The 27,300-nt window shown below is 39.2% G+C and overlaps 2 protein-coding genes across 3 annotated transcripts; one reads left to right on the forward strand and one right to left on the reverse strand.

Annotated features, from left to right (window-relative positions):
• Positions 1 to 516: 516 nt before the first annotated feature.
• LOC108680076 (elongation factor 1-alpha) lies at positions 517 to 4,411 on the forward strand. The gene is made up of 3 exons (XM_018168833.2): positions 517 to 591; positions 2,089 to 2,862; positions 3,285 to 4,411. Exons 2-3 carry the CDS (start codon positions 2,110 to 2,112, stop codon positions 3,918 to 3,920), a joined length of 1,389 nt encoding a protein of 462 aa, XP_018024322.1. The 5' UTR covers positions 517 to 591; positions 2,089 to 2,109; the 3' UTR covers positions 3,921 to 4,411.
• Positions 4,412 to 4,674: 263 nt separating this feature from the next.
• Positions 4,675 to 26,479, reverse strand: LOC108680075. Of its 2 annotated transcripts, XM_047882361.1 has the most exons (9): positions 26,436 to 26,479; positions 17,089 to 18,961; positions 16,596 to 16,714; positions 13,686 to 15,616; positions 12,349 to 13,546; positions 11,843 to 12,054; positions 11,051 to 11,235; positions 9,938 to 10,080; positions 4,675 to 8,299 (listed from the first exon to the last, which is right to left on the reverse strand). In XM_047882361.1, exons 2-9 carry the CDS (start codon positions 18,937 to 18,939, stop codon positions 8,122 to 8,124), a joined length of 5,817 nt encoding a protein of 1,938 aa, XP_047738317.1. In that variant the 5' UTR covers positions 18,940 to 18,961; positions 26,436 to 26,479; the 3' UTR covers positions 4,675 to 8,121. The 2 variants fall into 2 exon arrangements, with proteins under 2 accessions (XP_047738317.1, XP_018024321.1); XM_018168832.2 differs by lacking the exon at positions 26,436 to 26,479 and having other exon boundaries at positions 17,089 to 18,963.
• Between the last annotated feature and the right edge of the window lie 821 nt (positions 26,480 to 27,300).

Raw genomic sequence — 27,300 nt, forward strand, 5'->3', positions numbered from 1 at the left:
AACAATTAGGGAATTATTTCCATTTCAGATCAGAAATTTTGTTATTGATTTAGAAGAAAAATGAATCATATCGGTAACCTATAGCGATATAAAGCTATAATATTCATGCATTAAAACTTAGATGCACCACTTCATTTTCCGCCTCACAAAACAGTCTAAGCTTATAAGCTGAACAAAAATTCAACGTTATTTAAAGCAAAAAATTTAAACGTATTTATTTTAAATCGAGTGCATGGCAATGAAATGTGAAGACATTCTCTTGCTTGATAATGGCCGGTCTGAAGGAAAAGTAAAAAATAAACATGGCTCTGTGAATTGCCGCTTTAAAAGCTGCAACAATTTGTGAAGATGTAAAATAAAAAAAAAAACAGGCTAAAAAAAATGTTGAGGCTACTGTAATATACGAGAAATGTTCCTTTGAAAGTCCCGGTCTGAGAGTGATGCAAGCCTCTCTTGGAGGTGCTGGTCCCGAAATAGCAGACGGCGGTGGTGGCACTGGTGCACTTGGCACTCAGCTGGCATCGCCTCCTCTTTACCTCGGGCCGGTGCCGCGGTAGCTTCGCTCCTCTCCCTGCGATCGCATTTCAGGAAGTTCGTATTTTTCTTTCTAAAATTCACGTAATTTTTTGTATATTTTGTGGGCTAGAACAGGTGACAATGCTTTAGGAAGATGGTGAACTTTGATGTAGTTGGACTTTTTCTGATTAAAATATTAACCTATTCAAACTAAAACTGCCATTGCAGCGAAATGAAATCGCTATCAAGGTGATTCGTTGCATGCGTGAACTTCTATGCAGATAACTAGAATATGGAACCTATTGTGTAAACCTGCATAATACGCGTTATTTTTTACTGTATTTTCATATGAAAGACACAATGTGATTTAAATAATGTCTCAAATGTTTTGGGAACATTTTGCTTGCAATGGGCCGGCACCTGTAATATGGTGATGGTGAAGAAGGTGGTGATCTCGTGCCCAGACCGGCATTGATTTTCAGGAAGGCATCTGGCAGCCTCGCGCCCAGGCGACATGCCTGATTTAGACTATTTCCTTGATTTAGTTAATTGATTATTTAATACATCGAAAAAAATGCAAACTCCCAAACGCCTCAAGTGTGTTGCGTGTTAACCCCGGAAATTGTATTAAAAGTTTAGATTAAAGAGGCTTCATAGAACAGTTTTCGAGTTTTGCAGAAAACACGTGGGCACGTTGCCGGTTAGCATAGGATAATGCAAAATTGCGCACAAAATTAAAAATATTGACTGATATGTACTAAAGAAAAACTTTTCGTCTATTGCAAGAAGCAAGTGGGGACGTTGCCGTTTTTTTAGAGATCTCATGAAATCACGTATAAAATTTTCGTCTAAGATGGATTGAACAGACATCCAAGATGGATGACCGTTAGATAAGGCGTAAAAAAGATTGTGCGTGATTTATTATTTGAATTACGATGGAAATGAATAACATTTTTTGACCTGTGGAAAAAGTCACGTTTTCGGTTAGTTAAGGATTGTGGCAAGCATTTATCAAACGATAAACAGTGATAATAAGAAAATTCTAAGTCAGTTTCATTTACATTCGGAGTTCTAACTAAAGTTCAGTTCCATCAGTTCTATAAAGCGTTTTTGTTTGTTTCAGCTTCGTTTAACCAAATATGTCCGGCGGTAGTAATTTATACACTAATTTAGGCAGCGGGAAAGTAATTTACAAGAGTTGTCTTCGTAACCTAGTTCCTAATAAATGCATATTATTTTTGTTAGAGGATATTTTTAGTTAGCTTAAATCGCAAGTTAACCGAGAATTGCATGATAAAGAAAACGTCAAAATTGACCACATCTCTACCGGAAATATTCGAATTTTCTTTTGAATCCCTTTCGTGTTGAAATGGCTTTTCTCGATTGATTGTACCTGCAATCTTTAGGATTTTGAACTGAACGGAGGTGCTCACTTGTCCCAAACATTTTCGATGAAGATATGGTGCTTTATGTTACTTTGCACTTTCTTTTTAGTTAAATCCTTTGATGACCTTTTAGCATTACGATCTTAGATCACTGGAGTCTTTATTTATTCAAGCCAATTTTTCGCAGATCAAGTAAAAAACACCAAAAATGGGCAAGGAAAAGATCCATATCTCCATCGTCGTGGTGGGTCACGTAGACTCCGGTAAGTCCACCACCACCGGCCATCTTATCTACAAGTGCGGTGGCATCGACAAACGTACCATCGAGAAGTTCGAGAAGGAAGCCACTGAAATGGGCAAGGGTTCCTTCAAGTACGCCTGGGTACTGGACAAGCTCAAGGCTGAGCGTGAGCGTGGTATCACCATTGATATCGCCTTGTGGAAGTTTGAGACCACGAAGTTCATGGTCACCATCATTGATGCCCCCGGCCATCGTGATTTCATCAAGAACATGATCACGGGAACCTCCCAGGCTGATTGCGCCGTGCTGATCGTGGCTGCTGGTACTGGTGAATTCGAAGCTGGCATCTCGAAGAACGGACAAACTCGCGAGCACGTGCTGCTGTGCTTCACCCTCGGTGTCAAACAGATGATCGTAGCCGTGAACAAGATGGACAGCACTGAGCCCAAGTACTCAGAAGAAAGGTTCAAGGAAATCCACAAGGAAGTCTCTGCCTACGTTAAGAAAGTTGGTTATAATCCTGCCATTGTTCCAATTCTTCCAATTTCCGGATTCAACGGCGACAACATGCTTGAGAGGTCCGACAAGATGCCCTGGTGGAAGAAGCAGAAGATCGAACGCAAGAGCGGCGCCTACGAGTTCGAGACTCTCTTCGATGTTCTGGATAACATCGAGCCTCCCACTCGTCCCACCGATAAGGCCCTCAGGCTTCCCCTGCAGGTTGGTGGTCATAGTTGTTAATCAACAAATTGCCAGATTGAATTGAATCAATTTTGCCAAATTGAAGAAAAATCATTGTGGTTTCGCTAAATTCCTTAGCTATTACTTTTTTGGAGTTTAGTGATTTTTTAACGGATTCCGGCTTTATGTTCATCCAAAAGAGAACACCGTTCGCCGACGTTGATGGAATTGAAAGAACCTTGCTACGATAAAGTACTTGTTCGTGGCTTGCTATGGTTTACTTATCCTTCATCTACTTTTTTAACGAACCAAGGTTCAAATAAATGCAAAGATTGAGGGCCAATTCATGCCTAAAATTCGCCAGGGAACTCGTGGTATCGTCAAGCGAAAATTAAGTTTGAAAAGAATTCTACTCGCGACTCATTTAAAAGACGAGATGTAATACTTGTTTCCCTTTTCAGGACGTCTACAAGATTGGTGGCATTGGCACGGTTCCCGTGGGCCGTGTTGAAACTGGAACTTTGAAGCCTGGTATGGTGGTCACCTTCGCCCCAACTGGTCTTACCACTGAAGTCAAATCAGTTGAAATGCATCACGAGGCTCTCGTCGAAGCTACACCAGGTGACAATGTTGGCTTCAACGTCAAGAACGTGCCTGTCAAGGACTTGAAGCGCGGCTTTGTAACATCGGACTCCAAAAATGACGCAGCTAAGGCAGCGCAAGACTTCGTGGCCCAGGTGATTGTGTTGAACCATCCCGGTCAGATCCAAGCCGGCTACTCGCCTGTGGTTGATTGTCACACCGCTCACATTGCGTGCAAGTTTGCAGAGCTCGTCACCAAGATCGACAGGCGTACCGGCAAAGAAATCGAGTCAAACCCCAAGGCCGTCAAGTCTGGGGACTCGTGCATCGTAAAAATGGTTCCCAGCAAGCCCATGTGCGTAGAGTCGTTCCAGCAGTACCCACCCCTCGGTCGCTTCGCCGTGCGCGACATGAAGCAAACTGTCGCCGTCGGTGTCATCAAGGAGGTCAACAAGAAAGAGGCGTCTGGCGGTAAGACCACGAAGGCTGCCGAGAAAGCGCTCAAGAAGAAGTAACTAGTTGCTGAAGGCCAATCAAAGAGCCCTCTTTCTTATCACTTCCAAATGCAGCCTCGTTTTATTATACTACGAACCTTGCATAGGAAGTTCGTTAGAAGGAAAAACTGGCTGGCTTCTTCTGAGCGTCACCGAGCGATTTGTTGTGGTGTGCATCCTAGTTTCTTCACTGGCTATTATATTTGTCAACATCAGGGCTCACTAAGATTTAATAGGTTCAAGCCTAGCAATGCTGTCTCGTCATAAAATGAAACTTTAGATGCATTTATTTGTCTATCGACATGATCTTTGTCGGATATGAAAGTAGTTGGTTGGATTCATCCCAATTTGTGCTTGGTTTTGCAAGTTTTCTACGTTAAATATCGCTAACAAGTTTGCATAGTATTAATTTAGATTAACGAGTGACAGTTTACATAATTTGCGTTGAATTCCTGTAAATTCATCAGCTGATCAATAAATGCTTCCCCTCGGCGGTCGCTCTAGAAGTGAAATTGTGTTTCATTCAACAACTTCAACTTGAAATTCTAGAAATAATTCTTCAAGTTCGCGAGGATTTTGTGGATAGCGTGATTAGAATTCTACAGCCGGGATGAAGTTCAAACAGCAACAAATTGCTGTGAAAATTTTGTGTGGAGCTTTCAAAGCCAATAAAAAATTTGAAAGCATATTTCTCGACTCACTCTTGCTGTGCGTGAGGGCCGCACAATCACAAACTCGTGCCAAGTTTTGTTGAGCTGGAAAGGAAACTAAATCATTTAGGCATCACATTTATTAAACATCGACTACACAAACAAGACATGTCACTTAATATACGTACACCAATCATAGCAATCAAAATAAATTTTCAAAAACGATCGAGCTGGAAAAACTAAGCATAAACATTAGGTAACACATGATAACTTAATATACCGACACCTCAAAATCGTTCGACGTATAACTAGAAATAACGTTTCTTCAATTCTTATTGAAGGAATCAAAGCTGACATGAATTCACTAGTCACTTTCCAAGGCCTAAATAAATTCAAGGTATTTAGGAGTGACATATCTGGAGGCGAGCGCAAACTGGACCTCTTCCTCATACAAACCGCATTTATACGAGTACAAGTATATTTTTATACATCCATATAATGCACACTTAATTATATAAAATACGCACCAACTGTGAAGAATATGACGCTAGTCTGAACAACTTTCTAGCGCAGGAGCAGGCGCACTAGCGTATGATTCATTCTAAAGTTGATACTAAGTTCATCATCAATATTGAAAATACATTAAAAAGTGACGCTTATAACTGGTCTAGGTGTCGTTTTCTGATCGGTTGGAGAGCTATTCACTGACAAAAAGTTAAGGAAAAACTATTTATCAGGTTAGCATGTACATGTAGTTTGGCTGTCGTCTAATGTGTTTCATACAATAACGCCTCCGTCGCGCACATTTCCATTAAATAATTGATCCAAAAAAGTTTCATTGTGCAATCATGACATTTCTTATGAACGAAATCAGCCAAGTTATATCGATCATTAAGTGTAAATTATTAGAAATCAATGGTACCACAAAAACATAACATTACGATAGCTACTTCACAATGTAGTTCACATACGTGCTAACGATTCTAAATTCAATTTTATGAGTTGAAGGAATGACTTGTGCACTGTGGAATGAACAACGTGTGAAGAGACGCGCCGTTTGCAGAGGCGAGTCACTCGCCACGATCAGAGGCCGTATTATCAAAATAGTTACGAGTTCGTAACTGCGGCAACCAATCACTGATGCCTTCTAAGTTAAACACACCAATCACAGACGAGAAAATCAACCGCTACATGTACCCAAGCCGCTACGTGTATTAGGCCGTTACGTGTACGTAGGCCGCAACGTGTACTCAAGATAGTTTTGATTATACGGCCCCTGGTCGTTGGCCGGATAAATAAGTTATCTAATGTACAGTGTCGCTTCAAGTTCAAACCGAATGAACGGCCCCACGGTCGATGATTTTCATCAACAGGCCGAGCAATTGAGTAACAAATAAAACAGGAAATGTTCAATGAAGAAACTTGTACGTTACGACAATATGAGCAATAAGTAAATAAATACAGAAATATTAATTTTACATGAGCAATACTTCAAAAAAACATAAGCACCTTCAAGTGCTGAAATAAAAGGACTAGTGTGATCCGTATCAATAGAAAGTAATCGCTATAAATAATTACAGGGCTATTTGTACACGGCCCATAGGATAGTAACAGATATCTACACTTCCTTAAGGGGGCCAAAAGCTGCCAGGTGCACAGGTAAAATAGCTATATGCGGAAATAAAGGTTAGAAGGCAACCACTTCAAATCTCGAATTATCGCCTGAGCGCAGTAAGCTATAAAAACGCTGTTCTAATTCACTCATCAATAACGGACTTGAATGTCTGTACTTCAGTCATGAAACACGCCTCTTTGAGAATAATCGACCAACATGCATTCCAAGTTTATCAGTAATCTAAATTCAAATACAATAATCAAGAGGAATTTCATTGTCTCGAGGTATGGAACAAAGCCAAAGGACTGCATCATCAACCTCCGTCACCAATCATGAAACTCCAGATGTCTGATGTATACCACCCCAACATGTGCATAAAGAAAGTTTTTTTTTTGTGCTGGCGTTTAGTGGAAATAATTTTGCCAACTTAAACAAGTAAGCTAACTTAGGATAACCACATGATAATAATCACGAATAATGACAACAACTACGCACTATGTATATCGGATACAACGGAAGATATTTCTTAGCTACGAGTCTACTAAACATCGTAACGCGCTTAACAGGTTTATTGCTAAGGGAAGTTAGTATCACAAAAGGTTTTCAATGTTACACATACAGTTAGCCCACACAGAGTAATAACACACAGTGAATACCTGTGAACGAAAATAAAACATTGAGACCCATAATGAACGACATTCAGACATGGAACAGAGCAGCCCAAGTAATGTGAAAAACAATGATAATTATAATGAGACATCAACATTAAATAAATCTACGACCGTTTTAGAACGTAGGTAACTACAATTTTAATACATAAACATAGACAATAAATATAATTTCCAATGGGGAAGGGTTAACTATTTTTACTTATGGTATCCGCGAGTTATATACCTACAAAATTATAGCTTACACTCGGAGAGGGAATAAGATATCGATTCTTGTAAGAGCTACGGTACTCAACTTGGGTGCCTATTCAAATATTTTCAAGTAAAAAGTGATACATTACAAAATAAATATCAATCTACAACACCTAATCGTGGTCAATCTAATCTAATTGATGACCGTAACACTACAAGAATACCAGGACAAAATCCGTCGCCGTGAATGCCTTTTTATTAACAATCTCTTAGCAGTCGTCCCGTAGAACGCAACACTCGTGGTGGCTGCTGCAAGGGCACCGACAAGAATCAACACTTGCACCGGTAAAAATAATACCCATAAAAAATGTGTAAATTAGAGGGCCTAACGAACACGCATACATCATACAAGTCCGGAATAGATAGTATAATTTGGCCACCAGAAGAAGGCGGATTCCTACAGTAAAATATGCCCAATAGGTGAAATTTCATGGAATGAAATAGTAAGAATAAGATGAACAAAATTAAATGGTTGAGTTACGTACCTATACTGTCTTCGATCAAACACAGAAAAATGATCCTATTTACATTTTTTTTCATTAGAAACTGTGTGCCTACTCTAAAGTTAAAAATAATCTAGGGAGCAAAGAAAACACACATCAAATTACCAACGAATTAAACCCGTGAACCGTCATTCTCAACTCGAACTAGCAAGGAACACACGATCCTACTTTTGGAAAAGTATAAGAAGCGTCTACATCAAATTTTTAACTGGAATAATAAACAATTTCATTCAAAATAGGTTATGCTCTTAAAATTAGCCATATATATAAAAAAACAGTTTAAAATGGGTTGAGATGAAGAGCTTTGGGACACAAAAAATACAGTGGAAATATGATGAATATTCAGTATTATAACGAAGAACATAGTAAATCCAAAGTAAAAAGGCTGGCCGCATGAGGTCATGACATTTGTAATGGTCATGAGTTAAGGGAGGGTCGTAGATCTCGATATTCAGGAGAGTATTAATTAAAGACATCAGGTTTAAAAAGGGTCTAGAAGCATGCAGATCACATATTGTAGATTCTCGCTTAGGTCTAGATAGGTCTAGGAGCATGCAGCCCATAGACGTTGCCATCTATGGCGGGATGATGGTTGGTGTGGGGCGGCCCCCAGTCATGCAGGCCAGGTGAATGTGACGGGCGATGCGTGAGGCGGTGAGCGATGCTGAAGCCACCGCCGCTCTCCAGCTGCGTCAGCACGATGATCACTTGCCTACAAAAAGTCATATATTATTTGATAAATTATTTATAATTACAGGGGCTGGACAAAAAAAGGGAGCCACCTAACATTTTTGGGAAACACGTGATATTTTTGTTATTAACAATGAAAACTTGACATATTTTTATGCTTTATTATTTTTGTGCTGCTAATTTATATTTTATCCGTGCACAGAGAACTTTAGTAAATTTTTGTGTCCATAACCTAACCTATAACCTATAAATGGCAAACCTCTCTGTCTTTTAAAGTAGTCAAATTGCTGGTGCCCGTATGGCAGGTGCTAGTATGACAGAAACTTCCCGAATGCTTGACGTTTAGAGTTACCTGCTGTCTCAAAAGTAATGACTATTTTTGAAAGAGAAGGAAAAATGTTCTTAGCAAAGCACAGGTCTGGCCGAAAGTCGAAGGTGTCTGAGAGAGACCGTGGGTACCTAAATCTAATTTTGAGGGACAATTGAAAGACCACGGCTGTTAAAGTTACTGCAGACCTCAATGGACACATACTGGACCCAGTTTCCATGAAGACTGTCCGCCGAGAGCTGCATAGATCTTGATTTTATGAATGAGCTGCAATTAGAAAACCTCTGGTTTCCAATTCAAATGCTTCAAAGCATTTCGAGTTATGTAAAAATCTTCAGAATCGGTCCCTCGAGCAGTAGAAAAATGTGATTTGCTCTGGCGAATCATCGTTTACCTTATTTCCAACCTCATGCCAAGTTACGTTTGGAGACAGCTGAAATAGTCTTTTGATCTCGACTGCCTCCTTCCAACCGTAAAACATGGCGGGGGATCTGTGATGATCTGGGGTGCTATTTCTTGGAAATACGGAGGACCCAATATTTTTTATAAAAGAATTAACAGCCGCGAATATTTAGGAATCTATACATAGGACAAAGTTCATACAATGATTCAGGCACAGTTTCTAAGTGGAAAGCAATCTTTCAAGATGACAATGCCCCGATATTTAAAGCTGGAATTGTTAAAACTGGCACGAGGAACATTCTAATGAAGTTGAGCTTCACATTTGGCTTTGGCCACCACAATCACCAGACCTGAATATTATCGAGCATTTATGATCGATTTTAGAGATGCAAGTCAGTAGTCGATTCCCGCCGCCATCGTCTTTAAAAGCGTTGGAGGGAGTTTTAACTGAAGAATGGGTTAAAATTCCTTTGGAAACAATTCATAATGAATCAATACCTCAGAGAATTGAGGCTGCAATTGCCGTAAAAGGTGGACTAAACCATACTAAAATATATATATTTTTTTAGATTTCGCAGGTGTTTCCTTTACTATGTCTCATCATTATTATGTCTACATCATGTCTCAAACAAACCTCATCTCGCTTACAAATTATGAAGACTAACATACTGGAAATATTTACGACACGCCATACACCAATACTTGCCAATTTACAAGTTTCTTTGATACATAGCTACATACACAACAAGAATTTGTCTCTCAATCCTTATGTTGATACCTACAGCATTTACATTGTCATAATACGATAAATGTTATCCCTCGACTTCAACCGAGAAATCTCAGAAGTAAGAAACCACACGATCGTAAAAAGTGCATAGGTTTTTAGACAAAAACCCATTGATTTCTCAGAGTGCAAGAATAATGCGGTACCTGTGTAATGGTGGCACCGAATCCACGGTGCGCAGCTCGGCACGCGTGGAGACGACGTTGTAGCTCTCATGGCAGTCACATATGACGAGAATGCACATGTCGGGGTGGCGGTTCTCCACAACCACCACGAGCCCGGCCCATCCCTGCATGCAATAATAAGAATATTTAGCACAGGACCCGCCTGCTGGTCGACCAAAATCACGCTGGACTATGAGCATAAACTTCACACATGACGTATCAGAATTGATGTCACCGATTTGCTTATATCGCAAGTTAACTAAAAATTTGAAAGTAAAGAATTTATTTTAAACTTAGGGCCAGTTAAAATTCAGCTGTTAGCTCCTATCCCCTTGAAATTGTGAATAGTTAGGTTTTGTGCCCTATTACTTGTAAATTTAGGTTTTTAATTGTGTTCTGTGCTTTCAATTGTACTAATTTGTGACTTTCTATACGAATTCTAGATTCTACGAACTGACGATGGAGCTGGACTCCGAAACGTTGTCTATAAAGATATGAATTTTAGTGGACTATTCTTTGCTTTTAAATTTTTAGTTAACGACGCATCAGATTTCGTAACGTAATAAATCAACAGCCCAGTTAAAAATAATCTGAAAAGTTTACCACGCTCATACGATGAGATTTGAGACAGATATGCAACTACATTGTAACAGTAACTCCTTCATGCAATATCCACAGGTATATGTCCACCACTTCTGATTTTATTATAAGATGGCAGAATTTGTTTGTTAACAAGTTTGTTTGAAGAGCAAAGAATTTTTGCACAAAGACCATTGTCGGCAATTTTTCTTTACTGTGTTAAACATCTGGGTTTATAAAGATCATCCGTGCCTATGTGAATGAAAGTTTTTCCAACTCACGGAAAAAGTTGCGAAGTTTGCATTGATATCTTTTCCTACCAATTATTTCGAAATTCAACACGAGAACTGTAGGTAACTTTCGAGATGCAATACGATTACTTTATCAGAAACTACAAAGACCATGAGTCTTCACAGCTTACAGTGTTAAAACTTGCATAGTTTTCCGTAATTACTTAGGTAATAAATGTATCATAGTTCCCAAATAGTTATATATAATGTAAGACGAGCACACGACCTTTGTGAGGTAGTAGACCGTCATGCCCTCACGGCCCTCGTGTCGCTGCCCCCTGGCCAGCCCGAGGTGTATGAGAGCGTCGGCCAGGAGGAAGGGGCTCGTAATTCTCGTCTGCTCCACAGCCACGCGCTTGCTCGTGTGCAGTGCCAGCACGTAGCCAGGATACGACTCGGCACTGGCGTAGCCTGGCACACAAAAATTAAAATATTACAAATACCGTAGCGTAGAAGATTCTACCGTCAATGACACATAAATTCACTACGCAACTGCACTTAGCTACTGTTAATAAAAACGTATAATAAAGGTTAGAATTACGATTAGTAGGGTTCAATTACCATATAATAACTAAGAAGACATTTTATCGAGCTAGGATGTTGTGGCTCAGTTGTATCAACAAAATAGATCTTTTCTTTTGAAGGCTGACGACATAAGTGCTGTGGCGAAGTTAGAGGCATTAATGGTAGTTAAGTAGAAAATATAATTGGGAAAAAAAATAAGAGATTCATTGCATTCTACGTGCTAAATTAGTATTAATTAGTTATGTTATAGTCACTAAATAAGAGCAGGAATAGATGAACGAAATATTCGATGAAAAGAAACTAAAAGTCGCTAGTGAATAGCGGAGTTGCTAACTCTAAAACTTTCAAACTATTTCTAATAGTATGGCGCCTGGTCATTAACTGCTCTTCAAATAAATATACGGACTCACTCGAGAACGAGTTTTATTCAGACGAAGGTCATACTTTGTTCAGATTGTCTGGTAAGGGAAGTAGAGCTTGTGGCCATACTTACTGGTATGCCAGTGGTTGAAGGCGAGACAGAGGACGTAGTATCGCCCAGGCTCCATCATGGCACTGCAGCCCACGAAGCCTCGCACCTGACGACGTGAGTGATGCACCACAGCACCCAGCACCGGTGGTCCTGCTGAACCCCCGCTCACCTCCCCGGCACGGAACACCACGATGCACAGGTCAAGGAGCGACCGAGACGCCGAGCCCGAGTTTCTGAAATCATCATATAATCTTCAGAGATCGCAAGGCTAGGTTCATCATAAACGCTAATACGTGATTGGCAAAAAAGATGGAAACATGACATTGGGTTATTGATACCAAACTTGAGAAAAAAAATTGCAGCGATAAGCGAGACAGCATTGATTTCAAGTAATTAAAAAATAAGAATTTAATGAACAAATCTCAAACCTCGATTCCAAACTATGGATTAAGGTGGAAGTGGACGAGAAAAACGTCGAAGACCTTCGTTTATTTTTCTGTGACGAAAGCTAAAATCCATTGGATTACCTGTGTCCGTCTTGGAAGAGTGAGAACTCGACTTCAGTGTGATCCAGCACGGTAAGGAGCGTGGGGCAGAGCACTGAGGTGTCCACACACGGCGGCAAACTGCCAACCAGACGCAGCTCGCACCACCCACTCACAACCTTGCAAATGTCAATGCAGTCAAAGTACTTCAAGACATCGTTGAAAGCAATCCAGAAGATTCCCTCCTGGCCTCCATTGGGCAGAAGTCTTGTCCTGAGAGCTGGCGTCCACTTGTCACTGTGGTCGCTCCAGTCGCCACGCCACGAGTAATGCCCCCACGGATTGCGTAGTCGCAGAAGACGGAAGCCATCAACGTCCTGCACGTCCAGCACTGAGTACGCATGTCTGGGACGCAGTCCAACGCTCTTATATTCTTCTTCTACAACTCTCATGTTACCACCTCCGCACGAAGCTCCCATTAAAAAGCCTGCAGTGCGTGAGCTCAAAAGCTGCGCCCAGATAAGCTCGCTGTCGACCGCTTCTTCTTGAGGCGATGATGAAGGTTGAAGCGGGATGCTTTCACACGGAGCGCCAGTAAGGGTAGCAAGCCCTTCAATACTTCGGCCTGAGACAAGCGCTTCATAACAACCATGCACCTTCGCCACAGCTTTCTCTATTAGAGGCACCCACAATTGACGACGCTGTGTTTGCGAGTACACGAGGTGTCGACGCGAGTCACACGGTAGCAGGTCATCAACAAGCACCGTCACCCACCGTCCACTACGACACAGTCGGATTTGATAGACGCCCTCTGGGCACAGCTCTTTGGTAACCATAATCTTGCGCACGAGATCATCACGTTCTGCGAGCACAGATAAAGCACTAAGCAACCAGCAGTTACCAAGCACACCTTGGGAAATATCAGAAGGAAGTGGCGTTCGAAAGACGACCCAAGGCTTGTGGCCAATGCTTGCGTCGTCTTCAGTGAGAATCTGATGCGGTCGTAGCCATTGGGTGACCCTATTATCTGCGGCCATACCTCCACCTCCATTGCTATAATACAAGGACCGAGCGATGGGTGGGAAGGAGTCATCCACGAAGGGATGCTTGTGCTTCCTACAGTACTGAACGATCCTTTTCCAAGACACGAGTGCCTCATGCTCCTCCATCTCTCGCAAGACCTCCACCAGCTCCGAGTAGCTGCTGCCGCCGCTTCCTGCGGTGCTGCTTGCACTGCTGCCTGTAGCACATTTCCGGGATCATAATAATTAATTTTGACATAACATATCCAAATCACTTATTTAAACAATCAAAGGCCAAATATTAAGCACTTTTAATTTTTAAAAATGGTAAATTAACATCTTCTATAAGAGACATACCTGGTCTAGAAACGTTGGCCACGATGTCGTCGAGCGTGGGAGAAGAGCCGCACATGGCGCAGGACACAGCGCTGCTGCTGTTCAGGTACGTGCACGCGGAGCACGTCCAAGACCCGCGCTTGTGGGGCACCTCAGGCAGGCGTCTGGGCCGCTCTACTCGGCACACTTCAGTTGAAGACGAGGTGTCCATGGCTTGATGTTCAGCGACTTTGTTGCGCCCCAATGAAAGATTTTCGGAACAAGACGAGGATTTAGTAAGTTCAGCACCAGCAATGCGTGAGTGAGGAACGTCACGGTTATTCCCACCTCCTACCTGGTCACGCCTTCGCTGAGCATCGCTTCCAACATCATCGAAAGATTGACTGCTCCTTAGAATACTAGCTGATTTTTCGCGTTTGGGATATGGCTGTGGTTGATCAGTGTCAGGTATGATGCAAACTGCAGCCACGCTTGCACCTGAAATCTCCCCACTGCCCTCCATTTTGTCTCTTGTTCCGATTGAACCGTCAACACGAGCCTTGCAAGCTTTACAACGTCTCGAGGAGAGCGCGTTCTTAAGAGTGCAGACAACGCAGGTCCAGAACTCACCTCGCTTGAGTGTCTGTTCATCCAAATGACTGAGGCTCTTAAGACGCGAGCCATCGCACGCTTTGCATGCATTTGATGAGCCTGAGTTAAGCAATGTGCACTTGACGCAACTCCACGGCTGATCAGGCGAATAGTTAGGCATTGACTGGCCTAAATTTGCAGGGAGAATTTGAAAGTCATCATCTAAATTCTGCTCCAGTACTTCTCGAGTCCTGTCATTGACGTTATTCTTAAAACTATTACACATATCACAGAACTTTGACCACTTAGGATTATAGGTGTATGAACATTTTGCACAAGTCCACATTTGCTTGAGAGCCAAAGTGTCATCATCACAGCTGGAGTCCTTCTCTCTGAGAGGGCTTCTCAAATCTATTAAGGGTACATCTCTAGACACGTTGACTTTGGAACTGGAGGACTTGGCGTGACTTTTTATTTTTCTGGGAGGTGTGTTGTCAGATTGTGCAGGCTTTCTGGATATAGAACACGCAGAACACGTATTAGTCGAATGCAAATTATTGAAAGAGCACCAATCACATTGCCAACCAAAAGTTTTAAGGGATTTTTCTCGCTTGGATTTTTTCTGGTCCTCCACTTCATTTAAATTTTTAATACTTGATATCTCGCGGGCAGGAGACCGCGCTTCAGTGTTCTTGGCATTGTCATCAAGACGTGATGATGAGACATTGCCTAAAGAATCAATAGCAGTCACTCTGTTGTCTTTGCCCAGGAAATAAAGGTTGTTTTCGACCATGAGAGGCCGCTCCACCTCCTCCACAGGTGGCATGGCATTATCCAAGCCATTCTTTGCACTAGCACCTAAGCTACAAGTTTCTAAGCCACTGCTATTTAAATTATTAAGATTTGTTGGTCTATTTTTGTTCAGCTCCATGTCAGCATTACCATCGTTTTGAATGCTACAAGGAAATTTCACACATGAGGAGCACCTAGCACTGTGTCGTGAGTTATAGTGCCGACACTTCTTGCACTTCCAGCTCAAGCGCGAGATGTCATGAACAATAACTGTTGGTGGAGGTGTTAACAGTTGCTCCACATCCTCTTCTTCTGAACTGACACATGGCCTCTCACGCCGGCGTTCTAAATCTCTACTCAAAATATCAGGGTTTTGAGAGTGGATTCTATTCTCTAATTTTGTTATTTGCAAATCAGTAGCAGTTTGGTGGCGCAGCAAAGGCTTGTCAGTGTCACTGGGCCAATACTTATAACTCTTCAAGTTGGCTGGACTGAGCGCATTGCGCGGCAAGAGGACAACAGACGGGCTTGAGGTGCTGCAACTTGCGTCGCAGATGAGACAGTCAGGTGCGTGGTGTACGTTCCTGAACCTAGCGCATGGTAGAGAACGGTAGCTTCATGAATAACATTGATTAAAACATAGAAACATTAAGAACATCAAGGTAATATCCCGAAATGGGAAGTATCGTGAATACGTGCTCCATGAGCCCTTTTATATACAAATTTCCAAGATCAGATTTCCAACACAAATACAAACTTTAACAAATATATAATACATATGAAAGACTTGATACGGCAATTAATGAATAACAGACTACTTGAGATAGCATTAGAAATACTCACTAATACTCAAATACACAAAGAGCATCATAACTCACCATTATTAAGGAAGAAGACATCATGCAGCAAGAATTTGAGGAGACAGCTTAGAACACTACAGCACACAAGCGCAGCATTCCACGTGTACTGTAGGTCATAATTAAATGGCATGCAAGGGCGGCAATCTACACAGCATTTATGTCAACATTGACTTCCATAATCTAATGTGACAATGTATGCTCCTCAGAAGTTTACGAGCATAACAAGCTTGAGGCATTTATGTACCAACAGATAGGGTTGTGCAAAACTTCATGAAAATTTAGAAAGGTGTCCAATGCTAGAATACAAAATGAAGTAAAGTTCTTCTACAATATTGTAGTAATTGAGGAAGGAGCTTAAAGAAGCATTTGGCACAGAAATTAATGATGTAACAAAAAGAAACTAACCAGTTAATAACTGAGCAGTAAAATTTACACCAAGTTAGAGAAATGCCTATGGACTATTAGAAATTTTCAACTTGTGTACGTACCTAAGTACATATTTTAAAATAAGTTTTGGTATGAATTATTCTATGAAATTAGGAAAAAACTTAATCAAAAGTTAAATCAGAATTCAACATGAATGCTGTGGCATTTAGATGAGAAAAAATAAAAATAAATACAATGCTGATAAACATATTTCTAAGACAAAAATATACAAGACAGCAACTTCTCTAATCAGCAAGAAAATTTGAAGGTGCACTGCACTGACTGGCAGGAGTTGCAGACCCAGGATGCAGCTAAGAAGCCAGCCCTGTGACACCCCTTGTCAGTGAAGGTCTTGCTGTTGAGTTGATCTTTGAATTGGCTTCCTGGAGTTGGGCTTGACAACTGCACAGCAAGAAACTTGGAAGTCAATAGTTCTTGTCATGGTTCCATAGCCAAAACCAATTGATGAGATCAGACATTGAAGCACATAATTAGTGATAAGCTTTGGCAACAAAAATTACATTCAATATTTCAACTACCGAATACCACCCTTTGTATTGAATTAATATGCTAAGGAATTTGGATCATTTTCACTTGTAAGAAAGAAGCTGTTTCTCAGCCCATGGTTACTGATGGCATTCCATGTTACCAAACAATTAAGTAGAAATATTATAGCCAAATGCTCAGAGTATTATAAACAATGGATTAAAGCATACATACTGAGTACGTACCTAGGTAGTCATTCTTCTGACCAGAGCAGAGAAACTGACCCTTACCTGGCTAGTCAATGCTCTCTTGACTCTTGACAAGGAAGAAGAAATTTGATCACCAGCATCCAAGTGAGATGAAAATCCAGCAGTTGGTAGTAGTAAATCACCACTGATCTTGAACTTATTCAATTCCTTCCCTGATATTCCATGGCACACTTGTTCCAAATCAACAGCCTGATGCACAGGTGAGGACTTGGATGAGTGACAGTCCAGCAGAGAAGAGTTCAAGGAAGAATCTGCTGAAGGCTTTATTAGAGAATAAGATGGAGATCTGATGCTTGGATAAATGTGTTCCACTAGCGGATTTGATGTAAACAATGGAGAAGAACTCAAGAAGATTGACTCATCACATAAAGGGATGTAATTCAATGTCATGTCATGATGAACTTTTTCAGGAAAACCAAGACTATCATCAGAATAACTGTTATCTAGACAACTGATACCAGGCTTTAGAAGCTTTGATTTATTCCTTGAAATATTAGTTCTTTTTCTAATTTTCGGTCTAACTGAGAGTTCAGTTTTGACAATGACATTTATGTCTAGTTCTTGTTCCAGAGAAGGGTCATGACAGTCAAAAGCAGCCTCAGAGTCACTTGGAATGCTGCTCTCCCAATCGGTGTCAGCATTTGTGCCACTGCTTGAGATGCTATTTACTAAATCACAGTAGCTTATTTTGGGCCTCACAGATATGTCATAAATATCAGCACTTTGGCTTATATGTAAATCATAGTCAACATGACTAGATCTATTGTCTGTACAGTTTACTTTATTGTTAGCTATAGTACAGTCTTTGTCAAGCTTATTATTTTTATTGTGTGTAATAGGAGAAATCTCACTACTACTGCTGTCTAAGCAGGCACTGGCACATGTAGTTTTATTGAAGTCTTTTATATTCACAATTGGTTCTTCAGTAGAAAATTCATTTTGACTAGAGATTGTTGGCTGTTGGATAGTAGATTTGTCCTCTTTTTCTGTAACTTTTTGGCTAACTTCATGAAAACTTTGGTCCCTGGTAGCTATGCTACTATAGCGCTTTGGAGGAACTGGAGGCTCATCTTCAGTGTCACAATCAGCTGATGGAACAATACCAGCATCAGACTTCAACTGGAAATGATTATTTGCCTTCAGTTTCCTACCATCAGATCCAGAAGAATTGTTGATCTCACACTTAAGGTTTTCAATTGCTTGGATGGGTGGCTTAAGATAATCAAATTTCCAGTTACTTGTTATCTTCTGATATATTTTACTACACACAATACTACTGTGCCTTACAGGAGGGGGTGGGGGAGTATCATCATCATCAATGGCAATACAGGAAGCCGAATCACCAGCTTTCTGACATTTTCCATCAGATCTTGGACTGCAGCTGGAAAGATCACTATAAGTTTCTTTTAAAATTTGTTTCTCAGGTTTCAACACAGCATAAATGGGTTGCTCAGAACTTCTGGCACTTTCCTTGATACCAATGCAGGAAGCTGGTTTAAGTTTACTCTTGCATCCTTTAATGTCAGAATATTGTTTACATTCTGATGGTTCTGAAGAATTGAATATTTGACTGGAAGAGTGCAAAAGAGCTTGTGCTGGTGCAACCTCAGAAGATTCAGGAGTATTGTTGCAAAAAAAGCTTCCAGTGCTATCACTCTTGGGAATGTGAGAGGGGAAATATGGTTGTATGTATGTCAAATCCTTATCAGATTGTGGATATTGAGTAGACTTCTGAGCAGAAGGATCAGAAATTTGTGATTTCAGTCGCTTTGATTTTTTATTGACACGACTATAGATGGGGAAATCTCCAGGACTAGGTTTTTTACATTTCTCATTATCTAATTTCTTTTCAGATGGTTTGTTTTTGTCCATAACATTACCACCAATGGACTTTCTGAAAAAAATAATAATTACAGTCAAAATTCTACGAGCAATGAGATTATTTATCACACAAAACTAAGATATGCTAACATTTAAACAATTTATCAAATACTGTTAAGAAAAAATTATTACATAAATTTTGGAAATTTACCAGAAATGAATACAATAATAGAAATAATACCTTGAGATTTATGCAACTGAATTCATTTCCTTATTGCAGCCCCATTGTGTAGGTGCAAGCAAGTGAACCATGAATAATCAATCAAAATTTCAACAATACCAGGTAACTTTAAAAATGTTTTTTTCAACTATGTTGAGAAATTGAATGGTAGTTGTAGGAGGAAATAAAAAAAAATCATTTGGAGTTGCTGATAATTTTCTTCAGATAGTACCTAGTGATTTCATCAGGTCACTTGCTTTATTTTGACTTAATTTTCAAAGTTGATTTCTACTCAGAATAAACTAACTTTAATATAAAAAAGTAAATTATTTGTACAAGATGTTTCAAGAAATCCTTTATTAAAACTTGAAATCCTCAATTCTCAGTATGTGTGCTAAGAGACATGTCAATATACTTTCAATGGACTTTAATAAATTTTTTAGTTATTTCTATGGTGGGCAAGTTACCATAGCTTTGAACCAGAAATCTCTGCCCAAAGAAGCCACCATGTTCCATAATTTGTATACGAGGGCACATTATCATACCTACACTCATATGCCAATAGAGCTGATAGGTGATGCAGCAGAGAGGGCCAGGGGAATTTTTTAGTCCAACCAATGGCAAAATTTATCTGTAAGGGGAAAATTCAACTATGCCTACATCAGCTCTAGTTTATTTACTAATTAAGTAAATAAAATGAAGTACAAGTAAATTAAGTAATAATTTGAATACATATATAATCAAGGACAAGATATAAATCTAGATTCATAGCAGGTTTATTGATTGCACACAACCACACTAAGGGTTGTAAAAATTAACCAACTAGTACCACTAGTATAATTATATATATTTCATGTAACTATCCTACTGGAAAATGTATCTACTATGAATGTACTATTAATGTAGATGCATATCTTTTCTGTATTTGTTATAAATTTTATGACTGATGATTATAAGGATATGGTAATTGATTGGAGTTGATAATCAAATCAAGTAAATTGAAAAGTTATTTATTTTTCATTGCATTATTTTGGTTGCAATACAAAAGAAAATAGGAAGAATGGAACTGATTATGCAATTGCTTTTATCGCAAGCTCATCTCTATATAGTGAGGCTTGCCTATAAGAATTTTAGTCTGAAAAATGGATGATATTGAGACATAATAACCGATGTAAGAGTCACATTCTCTGGCTGAGGAGGGCAAATAAATACAAACACATGAGCAGCATTTCATATGAATTGTGTAAGAAATTTGATTAAACATATTCATTTTATGCAGTTGCATACATTGAGCATGCAAACATTTATGATGAGTGGCGATGACAAAATTGACTCATATTTTTATTTACAATCTGATGTTTACTATAATTACTTTCCTTAGATGGATAGATTTTCAGAGAAATTGTGAGAATGAAAATTAGCAAAGATGGGAACTAAAAGAAACTCTAAGGATATTCAAAGAAGTGCAAGGAAGATAAGACAGAACAAAGTAGCCATTCAAAGCAACTCTCACCTGTTGCAATGCAATGTAAACAATGCCACAAGGACAAAGGAGTCAGATATACTTGGTGGCAAGGCAACAATGGGAAGTAGAGTGAACTTGTACAATTATGCAATAGAATGTGTTAGTGAAGCATTCAAACTTCAAAGTGACACAATAAATGAAATAAGGTTGCTAAAGAATGTTTTATAATATTTAACAATTGTACTGTAGCAAGTAATAAACTTTCTGCTGCTCTACTTCCACAAAAATCATCACCAAAGATTTAAGAATGTTGCCAAATGCATTGTCTATTCCTTGCTACATAAGAATCCAGCTGTCAACTTTTGTACAGTCTAGGAATATTTCAATGAAATGTGGGAATGACGATGTACATATCACATTATTCTGCAAATGCATGAACTTTGGTTGACAGAAATTTTGCTGCTGATGCATCTCCAATCCAAAAATCTTCAGATCTTCAATAAGAAATAAACTTAGTCTAAAAAATTCTTTGTTTTCTAAGAGGTATTGTTATGTTGTTAGCAAACTTGTTATGTTGCAATTGAACCATACAAATCATAATACCTATTGACCAATATTATAGGGTTTTTATAAACTTACAGTACAATCAATGCAGACTGTGCTGTATCTGCAAAATGTCAACTTATGTGTCATCTGACAGTAGGGTAAATGCACCATATTTCGACACTGTGGGTGGACGATGTGGGAATGACGATGTACATATCACATTATTCTGCAAATGCATGAACTTTGGTTGACAGAAATTTTGCTGCTGATGCATCTCCAATCCAAAAATCTTCAGATCTTCAATAAGAAATAAACTTAGTCTAAAAAATTCTTTGTTTTCTAAGAGGTATTGTTATGTTGTTAGCAAACTTGTTATGTTGCAATTGAACCATACAAATCAGAATACCTATTGACCAATATTATAGGGTTTTTATAAACTTACAGTACAATCAATGCAGACTGTGCTGTATCTGCAAAATGTCAACTTATGTGTCATCTGACAGTAGGGTAAATGCACCATATTTCGACACTGTGGGTAATTCCTACACCCCTCAACTTTTTCCTTTATATTAAGCTTGGTCTTAGTTCCACTTCCACGCATGCATAGATGGTTGAAATAGTGACATGACTGACATCATACAATTGCGCGCCAGATTTCCGCATAACACTAGGTCTAGTGGGAAAATTTTAAGATCCGCAGAACAAAAGTCCAAGTCAACTACAGTGAGAACATCGAAATATGTATCAAAGTTGATAGTTGACCTTGCTTTACTAAATAGTGATAAACTGTTTGTGTAGAAAGAATATTATGGTTTGAGACTTTTAAATAAGTGTGTGAATATATTAGGAATCCTTTAAGTATAGGTACTTGTATTTGCTGATTTCAAGTGGTAAATAAATTAATAGATGATTGATTTAAGAGACGGTTTCAGAATAGATAGATGATTGATTTAAGAGACGGTTGAACGGTTCTAAAAACTAATTCCAACACGGTGTCAGAATTACAACACACAGCCATGACACGGGGTGTCATATTCTGACACAGCTCACACAGGGTGTCGGAATTACAAATTACGATTTTGAAGCGCTGTGGGAATTAGTCTCTCAATATGCCACATTTAGTCACACACAGCGTTGGAATTCAGTGATTTTGTAGATTTGAATTCTAAAGGCTTTTAAATAAATATGGCAACAGTTTGTGATGTTTCATCATTGCTGGCACGTAGTGTGGTGTTTTGAGAGTGACATAAACCAATCAGAACTTGAGTTGTGCATACGGTGATCTATTTATAGCCATTTATTTCTTGCTACATCCTCAAGGTGTCAGAATATGGTGTAGTAGTAGTAGTAGTAGTAGTAGAATGGTTTGCTAGCACTTCAGCTATCAAGCTATTTCGCGTTGGACATGGAACTTCCATTCAAGAAACATTAACCGGTGACTTATAGTGTTATTTAATAACTAACAGCCCACTGCCAGCACACAAGTACACAACTGGCACAAGATAGGTAGCTAACTTCTAGGCTTATGCCCTCTGGGCCTATGACAAGTTCTAAAATTCTAATCTTGCAATAAAAGTGTGATTAATGTTATAATATTTCCTTTGTCAGTTTGTCTATGGGCTATGGCCATTGGCCAGTAAATATGAATTTCACGTTTATCAATTTTTTCGAAAAATGGGATAAAACGTGCATAAAAAAGACTAAGGGGAAAATGAGAAAAATTATCATCAAATTTTTAGGTATGGTCCTTACAAACTGAATGATATGTGTCACGATGTTGTAGGATGATATTTGTAGGAGGAGATAGATTTTCTAAAGTACCCATTTTTAGTCGTTTTCTATGAATTTCACGTTTATCAATTTTTTCGAAAAATTCATAACAGCAAAATGTTCTTATTTTTACATTTTACGTATGTGAGTTTTTCCGGAGGGTAGCCGGTCCCCTTAAATAAATATGGCAACAGTTTGTGATGTTTCATCATTGCTGGCACGTAGTGTGGTGTTTTGAGAGTGACGTAAACCAATCAGAAATTGAGATGCGCATACGGTGATCTATTTATAGCCATTTATTTCTTGCTACATCCTCAAGGTGTCAGAATATGGTGTAGTAGTAGACTAGTAGTAGTAGTAGAATGATTTGCTAGTGCTTCAGCTATCAAGCTATTTCGCGCCGGAGGTCAAAATGTAACATCGCCAGAAGGCATAAGGTCTCAATTATTCTAAGTCTCAAATTATTCATCACCCACAAGGAGCGGAAGGTCTCAGTTGTCCAGCCCACTGAAGCCGGCTTGAGAGAAGCAGCGTTATCATCTCAAAGAGACGAAGTGACAAGGAGGGACAGGTGAAAAGCAACAGAAACTAAGACACTCAAACAAGAGGTTGCTTATACGGGACGTTGGCCGCCCGCACGAGAGAGACAGAGGAGGGAAATGAAAGGAATCCTACCTACATTATAACTTAACCCCACAACTGAGACCAATGGTCAGACACCAGGAGCTCAGCGAGTCAGCGGTGGGGCGCTCAGGAACAATCCCCTAGGAGCACAAAATCCCATAGGACTTCTGACGAGCACAGACACACGTCAGAAGTCCCCCCTGAGGGGCGGAATATGGTGTGTTTGATGTTTACCCTAGATGAATTATCTACTAGTATTACCTAATAGCTAAAAAGAGTATATACATGAATAAGCTGCAAGATATCTAACATAGAAATTCTAAGACCTAAGTTATCAAAAATGTAACTTTATATCCACAAAATTTGAAAATTTCAGTATTAGGTAGCCTACCTTAGGCTACCTACTGCTACAGTCAACTTGTCAAGTGTCAATCAGGATTAAAATTTTCCTACTTGTTACTGAAATCTTGCATCTACAAAACAAGGTGACAAATTTTCAATAAATTTGGAATCTTGCATTGCAGGAATGATGAATGCAGGACAGTTGCAGGTCAAAAATGAAAAATAGTATAGCTAAGAGGCTTGACGCTTGAGAGCTCTAATCAGAGCTCAAAGTCAAATGTTAATGTTTTTTTACAATAGCTGTAGCCAGCCTGTTAATGCCAATAACTTTTTTTATGATATTAATATTAAATATATATGTTGATATTTTTTACAAAATTTTGAACTGGATTACTAGGCCTAGCATGGTGCAATTCTATAGGTTATTCAAAAGAACCTGGTCTTATGTCATTTTGAACCGATCGACACTTCTTTACGGACTGAGGACCGATCATGTAACACAACCTTACCCGGCAAAAGCTTTCTTGCTTCTGAAGAAAGGGGCGGTTCGTCAGCTGAGCTGAATCTCTTAAAGTGTTCCAGCAACATATTTTCCATTACTAATTTTTTAAATGTATTGACTTGTGTTGCAGTGAGATATTGAATTGTTTGAATTCCAAACAAAGGTGGCATGCCCGTATTCAGATGCCAGCGCTAGCAGCAGCCATCAAATGAACTACTTTATTGTTAGTATCTTCACTAATAATTTATTAATATTGTATTCTGCTTAGGTACAGTCTCTCAAAATGTTCCAGAAAAACTTTTCTATTACCAATTATTAACATTTATTTGTTTGTGGTGCAGCGAAATATTGCTTTTTTTTGTCTCCACGTGTTCTTGTGTGTGACGTCACCATGGGACGACATATGTCACCATTTGTGACGTATGTAAACATATGGCTAGCGTGAAGATGGGAGTCCAGTTTGGCATTGAAATGGATGGTTATTTGTGAATAATATTTTCGATTGTGATATTATAACATATTTCTGATTGTGAAATAATTTTGATTGTGATTTTGACACTTGACAGATATTCAACATTTGAATATCAAAGTTCTAACATCATGAATTACGAGGTAAGAGTGTAAGGACTTAGCAAAGCTAGAATCATGGCTGAGGCTTAACCAATGTGGCGATGTCATTGTAATTTTTTACGTCATTGATATCATTGTGGAACCAACGTAAGTAACTAAGGAATTTCCCAGTCCACATATTTATTGATTTATTACTATCAATTTCGAAACTCCACATATTTCTAAAGGGAGTTGTGATGAGACCATGGGGATGGGGTCGAACTGTTGAGTTTAGACCATTACAACTTGCAAGAGGGGCCCAAGGGCCAAGGGCATGGGGCCTTGCAAAGGGTTAAGACCGCCGCACGGCTGTGGACCGATAAGTACTCACAATAATTCCCTGCCACCATGAGGCCTAGGTACTAGCCCACTACTAGGTAGTCCAATTTTGACTGAAGTTTAGCTTGCGTGGGCATTCACTAGGAATTTTTGACTGAACTAAGTATGAAAAAATTCCCTCATTTGCCACTAAAGATTATTGTTATTTATTGTGTCATTTGTGTGGGCTGTTATAGTGTTATACTGTTATTTAATAAATAACAGTCCAGTGAGCCCACAGCACACAAGTACCTACACAACTGGCACAAGATAGATTACCTAGCTAACTTCTAGGCCTATGGAAAGTTCTAAAATTCTAATCTTGCAATAAAAGTGTGATTAATGTCATTACTAGTATTATTTATTAGTAGTATAGTAATATTTCCTTTGTCTATGGCCATTGGCCAGTCAGTAACATTATAATACATGAATCTACAGTACCTAAAGTAGGTATGTGCACAAAGTACTCTCGAATGTAAACAATGCTGGCAAAATGGCGGACAGCCACTTTCCGCATCGGCGCGCGTAAGGTATTTAATTTTGAAAGTCCCGCCAAAATGTTAGCTTAATTTGATTGACTTTTGTTTGGAAACAAACTATAAAAACTTGAACTATGACGACATCATTTTTTTTTTCGAGAAATGTCTATCAAGTACCTGCTTAGCTGGGATGTGCAAGAGGTAACATTTGGGCGGGAAATAAACATGGATATCGTATTTTGAAATTAATGAAAGATAATTTGAAATCAAGATTATAGTTTTTAGAGCATGCTCTCGAAATTTCAGAGCTTTACAGCCATTCGGACAGTTTTTCTACCATGTCCTGTCATGCTGTTTACGTTCAGTTCAGTCATGAACCAGTGACGAGTGAGGTACGCTGGTCCTGAACTACTGCCGAGACTGAGACATGAGATGATTTGAAATCAAGATTATAGTTTTTAGAGCATGCATTAAATTAAAAACATCAATTCTACACAGGTAAATTTCTGCTTTTACTAGTTCTTAGGCATAATCACAAAGCAAGAAACGGACCCAGGACGTTGAATTGCCTTAAGTTACATTGAATTTATGCAATCACACATCAAAAGTCAATCACCTGACCTGACACTACCACTGTCTACCAGTCCTGCAGTCCAGAGAGCCCAGACTAACCACTATTAGACGAGCCACACGGCCGCACTACCAAGCTCTTTTCGGTACTCGAGGATAATAAAACTAGAATTTCACAATTGCTGTCAGTTACTATAGTTACAGTGCAAAATGTTATCCTAGGAAATATTTCCATCTCCCGTACTAATAAGTTGACCGTAATCATATACCATATCAGCTAATTCAATAATTTCGACTGAATGTGATAAATATCAAAAACCTCCCCCATCATGTAGATCCCTAAACCTCTCCAATTCCTAAATTATTCCACAGAAAATAGGGAGAGAGTTTCAGTTTTGCGATGCATTTGCAACTAATCATAGGCAAGCTTTTATTGGTACCATAGCGTTAGCTACCCTTTAATATCAACCATCAGCATACATGTTGACGTTATTTCCAATATTAAAAGTCGTTTATTCCAGCTAATTTGCTTGATTTTAAATTTTATTCTAATGAGGAGAAGTATCGCTTCATGCGTACAGTTTGTGGCGATTTATAATTTTTTTTGCATAATCGTCTATGTTTCAAAAGCTATGATCAACAATTTACTCACTATGACTGACCAATAACATTACCAAGTCATCTAAAAACCCCCAATATCTTTATCTGAATCATTTCAGCTTTCTCTTGAACAGCGTTGAATGCCGAAACGCTTATGGTTCTGACACACCATATTGCTTGTGGGAATGAGTCGAAATTTTCGCACCATCATATAACCTATTTAGGCAAGAAAGCTATTTAAAATTTTTGATCCATGTTAAATCTAACTCTTGAGATTAAGGCTCACTACCATCAGGTCATACCCAGGTGGCGCTGAGCTCCATTAAGAAGCTTCTGCCAGATTATTCACTATATCATTCTAAGTGAA

Source organism: Hyalella azteca, unplaced genomic scaffold (assembly GCF_000764305.2).
Source record: "Hyalella azteca isolate HAZT.00-mixed unplaced genomic scaffold, Hazt_2.0.2 contig10289, whole genome shotgun sequence".
Lineage (NCBI taxonomy): Eukaryota > Metazoa > Arthropoda > Malacostraca > Amphipoda > Hyalellidae > Hyalella > Hyalella azteca.